We start from the raw sequence: 15,858 nt of genomic DNA, 5'->3' as shown, positions 1-15,858 counted from the left end.
ATTTATTCTTATATCTTTTGGAATAAAAAAGTCCAGCTTAATGATAGAAAGAGCACAACAACAAAAAACATATTAAAAATTTATTTAAACAATTTGTTTGATTTAATCAAACATAATTGAAAATTTTTGTTTTAAGAAAAAAACAAAGGGATTTAAATAAATTCTTATATCTTTAGGAATAAAAAAAAATGATAGAAAGAGCACAAAAAAATCATATAAAAATGTATTTTAAGCCTGACAGAATTCAATCTTACATAAATTGTTGTGAAGATATTATTTTTTTAATTTTTATTTTCAATTGAAGAACTGATTGTCAACAAAAATTTAAACTTTCAGTTATTTTATTACAAGAAATTTGGTTTTATTATTCAGCATAAACCTTACCAAATTTGGCATTTTGGTGAGGTTTATTAAATCAAACAATCACAAACAATATTTCCAATGTATTTAAAAGAGCAGCTGAGAATGAAACAACAGCAAAGACACAAGTTAATAAAAATGATCATGATGGACAAACTGCAAAAATAATCCAGATGTTTTAAAATAAATCTAATTCAACTATTTTTAGGAACTGATCAAAATTTTCTGATTTATATGAAAACATGAAGGATTACTAAGAAAGTATCACGTTAAAAACATTAAATTTTTTTTGCATTCTCATTCCCCCCAAAAATGCCCAAATTCCTCCCCAGGGGGGAATTCCTCACCGGTTGAGAAACACTGAACTAGATAAAAAAGTAAAAGGAATAATTTGATTGTTAAAGTTGATTTTTTTGTAAATCGATTTGGTGCAAAAGCTCTTGTTGATGTGCAACGTTAAAGTCTCAAAACTAAGTTTTTTTTTTACATCTTGCAAAATTGTTAGTTAACGAAGAATTGAACAACTTCTTCAATATGATTTATATTCAATAGAGACTTATGAGACTTCAAGACTGATTAAATGATTCTTGTAAATCAAAAACGTTTGCAAAAAAAAAAACCAACTCCAAATCACAGAAAAAATCAGAAATACCTTAAAAATTCATTACATTGCAATTTCACAATAGACATTTTCAAAGTTGTTGTCATCAAACGCTTCTGTTTCGTTAAGGTATCATAGATTTGGGCTACCCGAACTCGATGCATTCGACAGAACTGAATTTTTTTGTAATTTTTTTTTATTTTCGGGTATAATTGCTATGAAATCATATTAAGCAACCATGCGCACCCACGTTGATCAGTGGTGTTAGCAAAAATAAAGGAGTGCGCATGGTGTGTATTTTCAAACAAGCAATAAAATTAGTTCTAAATCCATAAAAGTATATTGAATCATCCTTTTCCCCTTCCTCAGGACTACGACGCCCAGGACCTGAACGAGTTCGAGGAGACGATCCTGCGGGGCGTCGGCTACGACAAGGAGGGCAAGATCTCGCGCAAGGAGCTCACCATGATCTTGCTGGCTCTGGCCAAGCAGCCCCCAGAGGACGAGCAGTAATATGGGGAATGTACCTCTCTCGTTTCGCACCACCACCAGCAGCAGCAACTCCATCAAAAGCCCTCAACTTCTTCGTCCGTCCGTCGGCGTCTATCCCGGTCTGCGTCGCTCGTTTCGAACTCGACGACGGCCCTGGTGATGCACCCGATCGCCAAGATGCGGATGTTGATGGGGTTGGGCGGAAGTGGCCACCAGCAGCAAGATGGCGGCCATCATGCCCAGAAGGAGTCGCAGCCGTTGCAGCAGAGTAATCCACCAATAGTAGATGAAGTTGAAGTAGTTGCAGAAGAAGAAGAAGAGGAAGAAGCAGCAGCAGCAACAGCAACAGGTAGCAGTTCAGCAGAACATCCAGAAGAGCAGCAGCAGCAGCAGAAGAAACTTTTGCCAGTAGTGGTAGTCCATGATCGGGTTCAGGACTTTTACCGCCGGATCATGCGACGGGGCAAGAAGTCGTAGATATTCGCTCTGCTCTGCGCTCGGAAGTAGTTAATTTCGCGACAAAAATAGAACACCAAAAAGCTCATGTTTGAACAATTCAAGTAAAACTTTTGGAGAAAGCTCCGTAGCTTAGAGGAAATCACACCAAATCCACAAAAAATTCCGTAGAGTTTCAAAATTCACGCAGAAATTAAAACACAAAGCTGAACGGTACAGAAAATTGGGGGAAAACAAATTGACGAATCGATCGAGAAGGTAAATCCAACGAAACTTAATAAAAGAAACTCCTTTTTGGATTTCATTCCGAGAGCAAATCCAAAAAGGGATCGTAAAAAGAAGCACAATTTAATCCGTCTTATGAAATCAGAAATCTTGGTGAATTTCTCAATTTACATCGGAGAGCCCTCGGATCGAACGACTCTGATTCACCGCGAAAATGTCATACCTTTTTTAAATTTTGCGACAAAAATGTAAATTTCTCAAATTTTCCCTTAACTTTCTGCTCTAGATCTGATCTGAGCTTTGCTATAATCGAACATCTATACAAAAATTGGTGCTTGTCACTTCTTTCTCTATTGCACTAATTATAACTATTGCAAATACACAGCTATCGGAAAATTTCAAAAAACTTTCTTAAAATCACGCAATAAATTATCTATTGTAGATAGAATCCTCAGACTATAAACCACTCTTAAATCTTTCTATCTCAAATACTCGTTAAAAAGGCAAACAAAACCATTTTCATACTCTTTTAGACAAAGCTAAAGAAAATGTAGAAACAAGTAGAAAATCCTTGAAAATACACCTTTCTGCAGAATTTCTTCAAACTTAGCGAAAAAAAATCAACCGAAATCCAACAAATATGATAAAGCAAAGAAGAAGAAAAACTAACTGATAAAGTGTAGTTTAGCGAATAAATTGAATTGACGAAGCAAAACAACATTTAAATGTGGCCTAAGCTGAAACTACCCAGATCAGTGGAATTAAGCTGATCTGGAATTAAAATTTAAAAGAAAAAACACTCAAGTTAGCGAAAAAACAAGCAAATCTTCTGTTTCGCTGTGCTAGCGCAACCAAATCGAACAATAACTAGCGAATCGGTTCAATTCCAGCGTATTTTTAAGCAAATCTAAATCGAAATTGTTTCAAAGATGACAAAGAAAAATATAAATTCCCGTGCCAAAACAGATTGAAAAAAAGAACTCAGAGTAAAGTAATAAATCGAACAATTTAAGCATCTTTTCCTGAAGCCCCCCTGAAATCAATAAAAAAAATCGATGTAAACTCGTGTCTAAGTTGCACCAGACCAGGCTGCTGAAACTCCTCAAAAGCTCTATAACCACAACTGTTACTCGTTCCAAAACCTCAACCTCAAACTGTTGTCTCTTGTTGTTAGCTCTGATGAAGAAGCAAATCTTTAAGATTATAGGAGAGTTTCCGTACCTTTTTCAATGGGAAAGATATCGAAAAAAAGAAGAAATTGCAAGCTTTACCCTCAACCAGCTTTTACCCTTTATCAAATGTTCTTCTTGAAAACAAAATAAAAAAAATAACAAACGCAAAATGATAGTAGCAAAAATAACTCGGTTTCACCCAAGTGTTGACAAAAGTTTCCGTTGAGCAGCTGTTGAACCTAAAGTAGAAAACAAAAAAAAATCCGGCCGATTAAACTCAAAATAAGCTTGAAGCGCGCATTGAAAGGATTTGCGAGACGCGGAAAGAAAGAAAAGGCATAGCTCACATGTTCTAAAAACTAAAAACATAAACACGCGAAGAATGAACGAAAAGTCTCACATACACAAATGAAACCAACCAAAAAAAACTAACACATTTATCCCCCTTAACTCTCTAAACTCTATAACTGTTATTAATTGTTGTTGAAGAAAAATTTCGCCTGAATGAAGATGGAAGAAGCAGAAGAAGAAAGTGAACAGTCGTTAACGTAGATGAAAAAAGTGAGCTATTTTTTTATAAAGTGAAATAGAAACTATTTATTGCTGTTGTGCTGAAGTTCTACAAAGTTTACCAACATTTTCATTATTTAGTTTATATATTCTTTTAAGTTCAACACGAAAAGTAATTCAACGAGAATGATGTAGGCTTTACACTGTATTTAAAAAACTTTAATTTTATTTATCTTTAAAAAATTTCGAACGAATATCCTATCTGTCAAAGAACGAAGATGATTGTTAACATGATGAGTAAGAATGGAATGTAATGAATAAATCATTAAACAAAAAATGCAAAAGTTTATTAATAATAGTTGAGAAAATTAATATTGATCTTTTTGCCATCCTCATATTTATATTGCTTTAAAAAAAAGTAATGACTTCTCTTGAAATAATTCTAGGAATATTACAGTATTTGTTTAAACCACGTAGAATTACATTAGATATTATCAAATCATATATTTTATCGCAGCGCAAAACATAAAACAGAGTAGTCAAAAAATGTTTTTCTCAATTAAAATATTAATTTTGCAAAATCATTGATAGGTACTTACTACGGGTTTTATGCGTCCGTTTTTTGCACCTTCTGAAATAAAAACAAACGAGCTTTTTCAAACAGAATGTAAAAAAATGGTTTTGTGCAACAAGTTTCATTAAAATCTAACGAGTTTCACCGGCGAGTGTGGAAAATTTTAATTTTGTCGACGAGTGCTGATAAAATTAAATTTTGCGAGATTACCTTTTAATTGGATTTTGAATGTTATTTTCCATCAAGATAAGTGTCAAACTCCAAAACTGTATTGGAAAGTACTTTTCGATACAAGTGTTTAAAAGTATTACTTTTCGACACAAGTGCTGAAAAGTTGAATTTTTCAGCTCTCAAATGGATAATGAAATAATTTGTTATGCTACAAGTTGCAATAAATAAGTTTTTTTTTAGCACGAATTGGATAAAAAAGAATGAATCCTGAAAAAAAAAGTTTTGCAACCAGTTTCATTAAACTTTTTTTTTTTGCAATTCCTGAAATCTCCCTTTCAATGGATCTATGCGTGCAGTCAACTCAATTGTTAACTTTTCAATACTATTGCTGGAAAATTCATCTTTTCAGTACCTATTTCAGTCCTGAAAAAAATAACTTTGCTGTATTACTTTTCGATTCTGTTATTTTTGGTAGAGAAAAGTAGGCCATTTTTTCATTCGAAAAAAAAAATGGCCTTTTCGTCTTTCATGAATAGCAGAAAAGTAAATAGTATCACAACGAAAAAAAAAAAAAACAAGATTATTGTAGGAACGTCCTGCTTCCGAACGCAGCACGACGGCTGCAGTAGCCAACCACCCGACCGCCCACTGACCACGGTCCGGTTGCAGCTTGTCCCGTTCGGATTCCGTAGAGATCCGCTCCGCTCCGTACATGTCACACACGTTTTCTGATCTCTCACTTCCTCTCACGATTCCTCAATCCTCAGGTAACACGAATATAAGTACAAGATCATTCTAATGAAAGGTAACACAAATATTGGGAAATGCAGAGAGATGCTCACCGACATCTCTACATCCCCCCTAAAGTTTCACAGATCTTTGAACTGTATCAAGAAACTGCTGAATTTATTTATATTCATTTGTTATCATCAATATAACAATCGAATTATCAGCACCGCAACCCACAGCGCTTTGCCGCCTTTACTGGAAGACCTTTTATTTACCTCAAGCGTTTGAAGAAAGCACTCAAACATGTTTTGCAGTTATGTAAATTCTTCATTTGATTTCATCTCAATAGTAGTAACATTTTGTATAGGCAATTTATGAAAATGCCCGTCATTCCGAATCTTTCCCTTTTTTTCTTTTTTTTTTGTTTTGGGCTAAAAACTAATTCATTATCTTCAACACTTCTCTAGAATGCACCACTAGATAACTGTCGTTCAAATGTAACGATGTCAATATATATCACATTGAATTATTTGGCTACTTCAAAAAAATACTTCCTTTCTACGTTCAACTTATCAGAATCAGAATCAGTCCTCAGAGTTTCTCACCAAAGGCGAATACAACTATTTTTTCTCCTACCAGGTGGTATCTTGCATTACTCCGTATAGTTTGAACTTAGAAATTTACACATCTCGTCATCACTCATAGTACATGTCAATGCTCAGTAAACTCCTCAGAATTCCTTCAATGTTAGTGATCACCACTGAACCAAAGAAATGAAGTAAATTTCTAAATAATGAAAGCCGAATTAAGCCGGAACGTCATTACAAATACTAATCAGAATTATAATCAAATATCAATCTCATCGAAAACACATTAAAAGAACATAAAGTTGTTACAGTTGTCATCAGAATTTCATTATGCTAACTTTGTGAGTTTCAGAGCCTGGTTCTTTAAATTTTATGAAATTGGTTCTCCAAATTTGAACTCACTCCTCAGAGTTTGTATTCAGCTTTCTCCTCAGAGCTGCATTTGAATTAGCTCCACAGAGCTTCATCCCTAGATTACTTCTCGGAGTTCATTTGTTCAATTTATGAACGAAGTTGACTTTATAGCTGTCGGCCACCATTGCTAGTACCTACCACTAGTGTCTTCCTTTTTATCTACAAGGACTTCGCCGCCCTGGGCTCCTAAGTGTATGAAAGTATGGCACGGAGCGACGGCGCCGAATACCCATATTTACACAAAGAATTTTAGAGCGCCCGCCGCGGGATTCGAACCGGCGACCTCTGGATTGTGAGTCCAGTGCGCGGTCCGATTGATCCACACGGGCGGGACAAAAATTTTGTTCAATTTATGCCCATTCGTATACTACAAATTCCTTCTCAATCAATTTTTTGAATTTTACACCACTCAATTATTTAACAACATCTCAGAACTTAGTATTTCCCTGATTCATCACAAAATAATCAGCTAATAAATCTCTCTGATTCTCACCGTCTCCATGTACATTTTCATTCTTGAAATCATCGAAACTTAAAGAACAACTGTTGATATATCACTCGTCTTTCACATTTACTACATTCTTTAACGGCAACTCATCAGTGAACAGCAAATTACAATCCTAAAAGTTTGATTCACAGTAAATTATAGCTTTTTTTTTTTGTACTCCTCAGAACATGTACCGAATCAACTCCTCAGAGATTGACGAGTTTGTATGAAATGGTTTCCTCAGAATCACCTCTCCTCAGAGCTTGTAGCAACTCCTCAGAGTTTTTATTTCAATTCACTTGTCAGATTTGTATGAAATCAATTTATTATACTGAATCAACTCCTCAGAGTTTGTATGAAATCAATTCCTCAGAATCATTTGTAATGAACCAACTCCTCAGAGTTTGTATGAAATCAATTCCTCAGAATTGTCTGTACCAAATCAACTTCTCAGAGTTTCATCTCATTTAACTCCTCAGAGTTTGTTTGAAATAAATTCCTTGGAATAACTTGTAATGAATCAACTCCTCAGAGTTTTATATGAATTCAATTCCTCAGAATTGCTTCCTTCAACAACAAATCTCGATTTGTTCTGAGAATTCGAGTAACATTCATTGTTTTGCAAATTCCTCAGACTATGCTCTCATGAATCTTTTAATTTATTAACCTGTTTTCTTTGAAAAAATATATATATATATATTTTTTTTACAAAAAATAGTCCTACGACAAATGAAATTGTAGTACTGCAACATTCATCACCATTGCAATAGGGAAGTATGCGTGAGTTTGTTTTGCTTGCACGTGCCAAAGTGAGACTGTATTAGTAGAAACACTGTATGTTTACTTCTGTAAGGATCTTGAAAACAATAACCTGGCAGCCGTACTCCACGAAAGGTCACCGAACCTCTGCGAAATAAAAACCTTTCCGATGCCACCCGATGATGAACCGTACACGCAAACCTGGCGCTTATCAGACCGATCTCTGATAATCGTCTATCAGAGATTCTCTGATAAACTTTTTGGTTTGAGTTCATCCAAGTAAACAACTTTAACGCACACATGAGCACAACATTGTATCGTACACGAGAATTCACTTCAGATTCATCCAAAGATCGTTGCGCCCCTAGTGGCGGTTATCGGCATAAGCCGTCATCTCAGACGGGAAGCATTCAGCGATTATGTGAAATAGGGTATTCAAAAATTACGTTACAAAATGAATTATTTTATAAATTAAGAAAAATTGTTATTTTTTTTAATTGTTCAATTGTTTAATTGTTTAATTGTTTAATTGTTTAATTGTTTAAATGTTTAATTGTTTAATTGTTTAATTGTTTAATTGTTTAATTGTTTGATTGTTTAATTGTTAATTGTTTAATTGTTTAATTGTTTAATTGTTTAATTGTTTAATTGTTTAATTGTTTAATTGTTTAATTGTTTAATTGTTTAATTGTCAAATTGTCAAATTGTCAAATTGTCAAATTGTCAAATTGTCAAATTGTCAAATTGTCAAATTGTCAAATTGTCAAATTGTCAAATTGTCAAATTGTCAAATTGTCAAATTGTCAAATTGTCAAATTTTCAAATTGTCAAATTGTCAAATCGTCAAATTGTCAAATTGTCAAATTGTCAAATTGTCAAATTGTCAAATTGTCAAATTGTCAAATTGTCAAATTGTCAAATTGTCAAATTGTCAAATTGTCAAATTGTCAAATTGTCAAATCGTCAAATCGTCAAATTGTCAAATTGTCAAATTGTCAAATTGGGTCCTAAAATGAAGCTTAGATTGCTGATATTATTGTTTACAGCGATAAAGCTTATTTTTCTGAGTACAATGACCCTTTGTACGACCACAAAGAGTTTAATATGGATTTTTGAATCAATTTTGAAAAAATTACCTCGCAGTCCTTCTTGACAGAAAAGCTCCTACTTGACAGCTGGTTCCAAGGGGACCATAGTTGATCCATCGAAAAAATGTTGTCTTGTCAAAAAAAAATTTTGCATTAAAATGAAAAAAAGTGATAAGAAATTGTTTTTGATCGTGTTTTTTACCTTTAAACATATAAATTTACATAGGGCTTTAGTACCCAATTGTCAAATTGTCAAATTGTCAAATTGTCAAATTGTCAAATTGTCAAATTGTCAAATTGTCAAATTGTCAAATTGTCAAATTGTCAAATTGTCAAATTGTCAAATTGTCAAATTGTCAAATTTTCAAATTGTCAAATTGTCAAATCGTCAAATTGTCAAATTGTCAAATTGTCAAATTGTCAAATTGTCAAATTGTCAAATTGTCAAATTGTCAAATTGTCAAATTGTCAAATTGTCAAATTGTCAAATTGTCAAATTGTCAAATTGTCAAATTGTCAAATTGTCAAATTGTCAAATTGTCAAATTGTCAAATTGTCAAATTGTCAAATTGTCAAATTGTCAAATTGTCAAATTGTCAAATTGTCAAATTGTCAAATTGTCAAATCGTCAAATTGTCAAATTGTCAAATTGTCAAATTGTCAAATTGTCAAATTGTCAAATTGTCAAATTGTCAAATTGTCAAATTGTCAAATTGTCAAATTGTCAAATGGTCAAATTGTCAAATGGTCAAATTGTCAAATTGTCAAATTGTCAAATTGTCAAATTGTCAAATTGTCAAATTGTCAAATTGTCAAATTGTCAAATTGTCAAATTGTCAAATTGTCAAATTGTCAAATTGTCAAATTGTCAAATTGTCAAATTGTCAAATTGTCAAATTGTCAAATTGTCAAATTGTCAAATTGTCAAATTGTCAAATTGTCAAATTGTCATATTGTCAAATTGTCAAATTGTCAAATTGTCAAATTGTCAAATTGTCAAATTGTCAAATTTTCAATTGGAATGACAATTTGACATTTTGACATTTTAAAAATTTGACATTTTGACATTTTGACATTTTGACATTTTGACATTTTGACATTTTCACATTTTGACATTTTGACAGTTTGACAATTTGACAATTTGACAATTTGACAATTTGACAATTTGACAATTTGACAATTTGACAATTTGACAATTTGACAATTTGACAATTTGACAATTTGACAATTTGACAATTTGACAATTTGACAATTTGACAATTTGACAATTTGACAATTTGACAATTTGACAATTTGACAATTTGACAATTTGACAATTTGACAATTTGACAATTTGACAATTTGACAATTTGACAATTTGACAATTTGACAATTTGACAATTTGACAATTTGACAATTTGACAATTTGACAATTTGACAATTTGACAATTTGACAATTTGACAATTTGACAATTTGACAATTTGACAATTTGACAATTTGACAATTTGACAATTTGACAATTTGACAATTTGACAATTTGACAATTTGACAATTTGACAATTTGACAATTTGACAATTTGACAATTTGACAATTTGACAATTTGACAATTTGACAATTTGACAATTTGACAATTTGACAATTTGACAATTTGACATTTTGACATTTTGACATTTTGACATTTTGACATTTTGACATTTTGACATTTTGACATTTTGACATTTTGACATTTTGACATTTTGACATTTTGACATTTTGACATTTTGACATTTTGACATTTTGACATTTTGACATTTTGACATTTTGACATTTTGACATTTTGACATTTTGACATTTTGACATTTTGACATTTTGACATTTTGACATTTTGACATTTTGACATTTTGACATTTTGACATTTTGACATTTTGACATTTTGACATTTTGACATTTTGACATTTTGACATTTTGACATTTTGACATTTTTTTTTACACATTTTGACATTTTTACATTTTGGCATTTCGACATTTTTACATTTTGTTTTTTATTATAAGATCACCCAAGGGTTAACGAGTTTCAATGTTGTTGGCAGCTAAGGGTTAAGAAACAGACAAAGACGAGCTGTCAATATTTTTCAACCCGTATGTGACGTGTCAAAGCAACCATCGCTTTTTTTTAATTTGCCGCTTTTGGAAAAAATAGAAACTAGTTGCCACAAGACTTATTCAGAATGTCAGGCCATTATTTATGGTAAGTTTTTTTTCCCTAAAAGTGTTTTTACCAAGTGACAAAGTTGATTTTTTGTTTGCAGTTCTTCAAAACACCTGAGCAGCAGCGGGACTGTTCTCTGGATTCGGTGGAAAAGAAATTCCCCCGGAGAATTGCCTGCTCATAAAGACCACGCCGACATCGATGTCATGATGATGACCGGTTCCGAACGATGAAGCAGTCGACCTCGACCCGGCTGCTGGAAGGTAAGATTCGGGGATCACGAAAGGCTGTAACACACTAACATCATTTTCTTCCGGTTCCAGATTAATACTTCCAGGCCGGAACGGGACCGTAAATCCAGCCGAGGACTTGAGCAGATGGAACCTGGCGGAGTCGTTGATTGCAGCTTGATCATTGTATTTAATGAAAGTGTTTTTTGTGTATTTTTCCTCAGAAATAAACGATGCCTTTGCCTCTTTTGTTTAAAGCTGTGTGTGTGCGTATTCTCCAAAAATCTCCATTGAAAATTACCGGGCTGGATGCATGCGCGTCGACGACAGCGCTGCCCAAGCGGTGGGATTTTGAACTAAAATTCATTTTCCGCGTACACCAATACTATAACAAACCGCGGTGAGATTGAGTGTACAATACATATAAAGAAACGTCAAAATCGGGCCGAATGAATTTGACCGATTTTGACTGAGATCTCTGATAAAGATTTGACGGAGAATTCTCTGATAGAGACGCTCTATCAGAGAATTTCTGATAAATTTACCGAGAATTTCGGCGAATTCGACCGAAGTCTAGGTTGCGTGTATACTTCCTACGCCGAGCACCAACCGGAGCGTCTGTCAAATAACTTCCAATCACTTTTCAGCCTAACTTTTACCACTCCTCATAGAACTTATCCTATATCCTCAGAAAATGCTCTAACTCCGCAGAGTTGTGTAACAGCAAAATAGATTTCTTGACAAATTCCTCAGAAAATGCCTCTCAGAATTCTGTAACAACAAACCTCGGTTTGTTTTGAAGATTGAATTACTCCTCAGAGAACACAGAATATCCGCAGTAAATGCCCCAACTCCTCAGAGTTTTGTAACAGCAAACATAAACTACTTTGCAAATTCCTCAGAAAACGCAACAACTCCTCAGAGTTAAGAAAATTCTTCTCTCCTTCATGAAGTTTTAAGCTGAACTCTCGGAATCAAGTATCTGCATCTAATTTAGAACAATTATTTTTTTCATTAAAATTTTGTTATTCATTCAGATTGTCAACGTAGCCCTACGTCAAAACTGCCTTCCAGAACCAAACCAGTCGGTTTGGAAATCTAAAAATAAAAGGTAAACAAACACAGCAACACAACGCCCGGATGGGGCATCAATCATCATGAAAAATTAGGTTCCTGTTGGCTTAAAAGACTTAAGAACTGTTCACTTTTTTGCTGAATTTGACCACTTTCCGCGTCCACAAAGTAAATCAGTTCAACATATGTATTCTGTACAATCTGGCCATACAGCAATCTTGCTGAGCAGCCACAAAAATGAGACTTATCTCAAGCAAGAGCAAACTGGCGCTACGCCCGTGCTCTGAACTCACTCACTCGCTTACCATTCTTCTCCTCGTCGCCAGATGTAGGGACGTCCTGCTTCCGAACGCAGCACGACGGCTGCAGTAGCCAACCTCCCGACCGCCCACTGACTACGGTCCGGTTGCAGCTTGTCCCGTTCGGATTCCGTAGAGATCCGCTCCGCTCCGTACATGTCACACACGTTTTCTGATCTCTCACTTCCTCTCACGATTCCTCAATCCTCAGGTAACACGAATATAAGTACAAGATCATTCTAATGAAAGGTAACACAAATATTGGGAAATGCAGAGAGATGCTCACCGACATCTCTACAATTATACAAAAGAGGCAAATAGAGATGGAAATTATTAAAACCTCTAAAAAACCTTCTAGGAGCTCTTAAGTTTCGAATGATATGACCTAAAATGGATATGTTTAATAAAAAAAAATTAGTTTCGATTTTCGAATTGATAAATTGATAAATTGATAAATTGCTAAATTGATAAATTGATAAATTGATAAATTGATAAATTGATAAATTGATAAATTGATAAATTGATAAATTGACAAACATTCATTATAAGCATCTGATAGAGCTTTAGGGAAAGGACATTAATCGGTAAAAATAACAACACTCCTCCCATACATTTTCCTAAAGTATTTTTATTAACATAATTTATTTGGTTTCTTTTGCTTTCACCACCTTCAGATAATCGCACGGATTTCGTCGGCTTTCTCCATGCTCAGAGTTTTGCTGCATGCATGTTTATCTTCTTTCTCAACTTGGATAGTTTGTCTCATTTTGCGAAAAAGGTCAACCAAATATCTCAAAACGGAACTAATCAAACTAGCTAACCCACTGACACCTGCTTCAAGTGGCTTTAATTTTTCAACAAGTTTTGGTTAACATAGTCTGGGAAATAGTACCATTATTAGGTTCTCCATAGTTTGGTTTGTGTCTTCGCTACAACTACTAACTGATTATCGAATGATTGCGGGGGATGATGGAAACAAATCTTAATAACATGCCGTATTGTTTTTTTTAATCTCGTTAAATACTGTGACTAATACAACAATGGTTTTTAAAAGGTTGTTTTGTTCGGTTATTGTTTTTGCTGCTGTTGGTTGTTGCTCAATGTGTGTAGAATATGGTTGCTATTTACAACATTTATTCAGTAAGAGGGTATTACGTTTGCTTCTTTCTTTTGTATTCTAGGTTTTTTTTAAGAGTGAGTCTGCTTCGAGAGATAAAACTATAGCGCCAAACTTAAACCGATCTAGCGTTTTCTTTATGTAATCTAGACTAGCTTTTCGCAATGTCCATTGATGCTTTTCACTACAATATTTTTGTTAGTTGTTTGGTATTGATTTATATAGAATTAACAAAGTCAGCTTCAATCAGGTGCGATATAACTGAAACAAACGCCCACTACAATAAAATACACTTTTTTTCTGGTTGATTTTGTGTCTTCTTTTTTGCAGATTTTCCGATATTTATCTCTGATTTCGCTCTATAAATAATGCATGGTGTATATTAATAACTTTATTTTTTGTTTATTATTCAATGTTTCAGTTTTGTTGTCTTGCTAATGTTTTTTTTTCGCTTACTATAAGTACTTTTTTTTATTTAGATATTTTTGTTAGTTTTTATAACGATTACATCTCCTTGTGGGGTTGTGTAGGGTTTACCTTACGAAACGATTTAATGATTTGAGACTTGCAGCGATATTCCCTTGTGTTTTTCAAAATTTCCAAATTGGTTAATTTTCAATCATTTCTGTATGGTGCGAACAGGATTCATAAGATTTTTTTCTGAGAGTTTGTGTGTTTTTGCTTTCCATTATGAGTGAATAGAATACATTTGAAAATATTTCTGTGGGTGTTTTTTTTATATTTTCTGAATTTTATGTAGCTTGATCTGTTTTTTTTTCTAGTGGTGGGTTGCTTCTTGATTGAAAAGTATTTTAATAAATAAATATTGTCTAAATAAGTGGAAAAATTCACATCCCATGAACAATTGTCATTTGTTGGATGCAACATTGTATGCAAGAGTCCTCGTGGAAAATAATTTGAATGTGCTCTCACAAATCAAGAGAAAACCAAGTAGACTCTTAAAACTATATGAGCAACTCTCTACGAAATTGGCCGATTTCGACCATTTTTATTTTTTGTATTTTTTTAATTGACTCAAACTTTGTGGGGGCCTTTCCTATGACCAAATAAGCTATTTTGCGTCATTGGTTCACCCATACAAGTCTTCATACAATTTTGGCTGCTGTCCATACAAAAATGGTAAATAAATATTCAAACAGCTGTAACTTTTGAGTGAATTTTCTGATCAATTTGGTGTCTTGGGCAAAGTTGTAGGTATTGTTGAGGACTTTTGAGAAAAAAATAGGTACACGGAAAAAAAATTGCACATTTTTTAATCAACTTTTTTTTCACAAAAACTCAATTTAACAAAATAAGTATTTTTTGATAATCGAGATTTTTTTGATATGTTTTAGGGGACAAAAATCCACAACTTTTGAGCTATATAGAAACATGGTCAAAAAATCTGCCGCCGAGTTATGATTTTTTGAAAAAAATGTGATTTTTGGAAAAAATCGAAATTTCATGCAAAAACAAGTTTGACATTATTTTTTAATGCAAAATTAAATTTGCAATCGAAAAGTACTTTACAGATTTTTTGATAAAATGCTCCGTTTTCAAGATATAGCCACCGAAAGTTTGATTTAAGCGAAATATTTGCAGTTTTTCGATTTTAAAAAATAGTGACCATGAGTGACCATTTCTAAAAATATTTTTTTTTGAAAAGTTCAGAAAATTTGCTATAAAATTGTCTAAGAGACATTGAAGATTGGACATCGGATTGCTGAGATACAGCCGCTTTAAGAAAAAGAAACACGAAAATTGAGGTTTTCTAAGTCTCACCAAAACAACCCACCATTTTCTAATGACGATATCTCAGCAACTAATGGTCCGATTTTCAATGTTAAAATATGAAACATTCGTGAAATTTTCCGATCTTTTCGAAAAAATTTTTTGAAAATTTTTAAATCAAGACTAACATTTTAAAAGGGCCAAACATGGAATATTGCGCCCTTTTAAAATGTTAGTCTTGATTTAAAAAATTTCAAAATATTTTTTTCGAAAAGATCGAAAAATTTCACGAATGTTTCATATTTTAACATTGAAAATCGGACCATTAGTTCCTGAGATATCGTCATTAGAAAATGGTGGGTTGTTTTGGTGAGATTTAGAAAACTTCAATTTTCGTGTTTCTTTTTCTTAAAGCGGCTGTATCTCAGCAATCCGATGTCCAATCTTCAATGTCTCTTAGACAATTTTATAGCAATTTTTTTTAACTTTTCAAATAAAATATTTTTAGAAATGGTCACTCATGGTCACTATTTTTAAAAATCGAAAAACTGCAAATATTTCGCTAAAATCAAACTTTCGGTGGCTATATCTTTAAAACGGAGCTTTTTATCAA

The 15,858-nt window shown here is 33.2% G+C and overlaps 1 protein-coding gene across 4 annotated transcripts in view; it reads left to right on the top strand.

Annotated features, from left to right (window-relative positions):
- LOC6053927 (calbindin-32) overlaps positions 1–3,728 on the top strand; it is a 64,477-nt gene extending 60,749 nt beyond the window's left edge. For all 4 annotated transcript variants that reach the window (XM_038254558.1, XM_038254555.1, XM_038254556.1 and 1 more), the window contains one exon: positions 1,331–3,728. In XM_038254558.1, the coding sequence (XP_038110486.1) occupies positions 1,331–1,474 (144 nt within the window). In that variant the 3' untranslated portion in view covers positions 1,475–3,728. The remainder of the gene's footprint in view (positions 1–1,330) is intronic.
- Positions 3,729–15,858: the final 12,130 nt, after the last annotated feature.

Source organism: Culex quinquefasciatus, chromosome 2, assembly GCF_015732765.1.
Source record: "Culex quinquefasciatus strain JHB chromosome 2, VPISU_Cqui_1.0_pri_paternal, whole genome shotgun sequence".
NCBI classification, from domain to species: domain Eukaryota; kingdom Metazoa; phylum Arthropoda; class Insecta; order Diptera; family Culicidae; genus Culex; species Culex quinquefasciatus.
The sequence above is the reverse complement of the archived record's forward strand: the minus strand, read 5'-3'. Positions and strand labels throughout refer to the sequence as shown.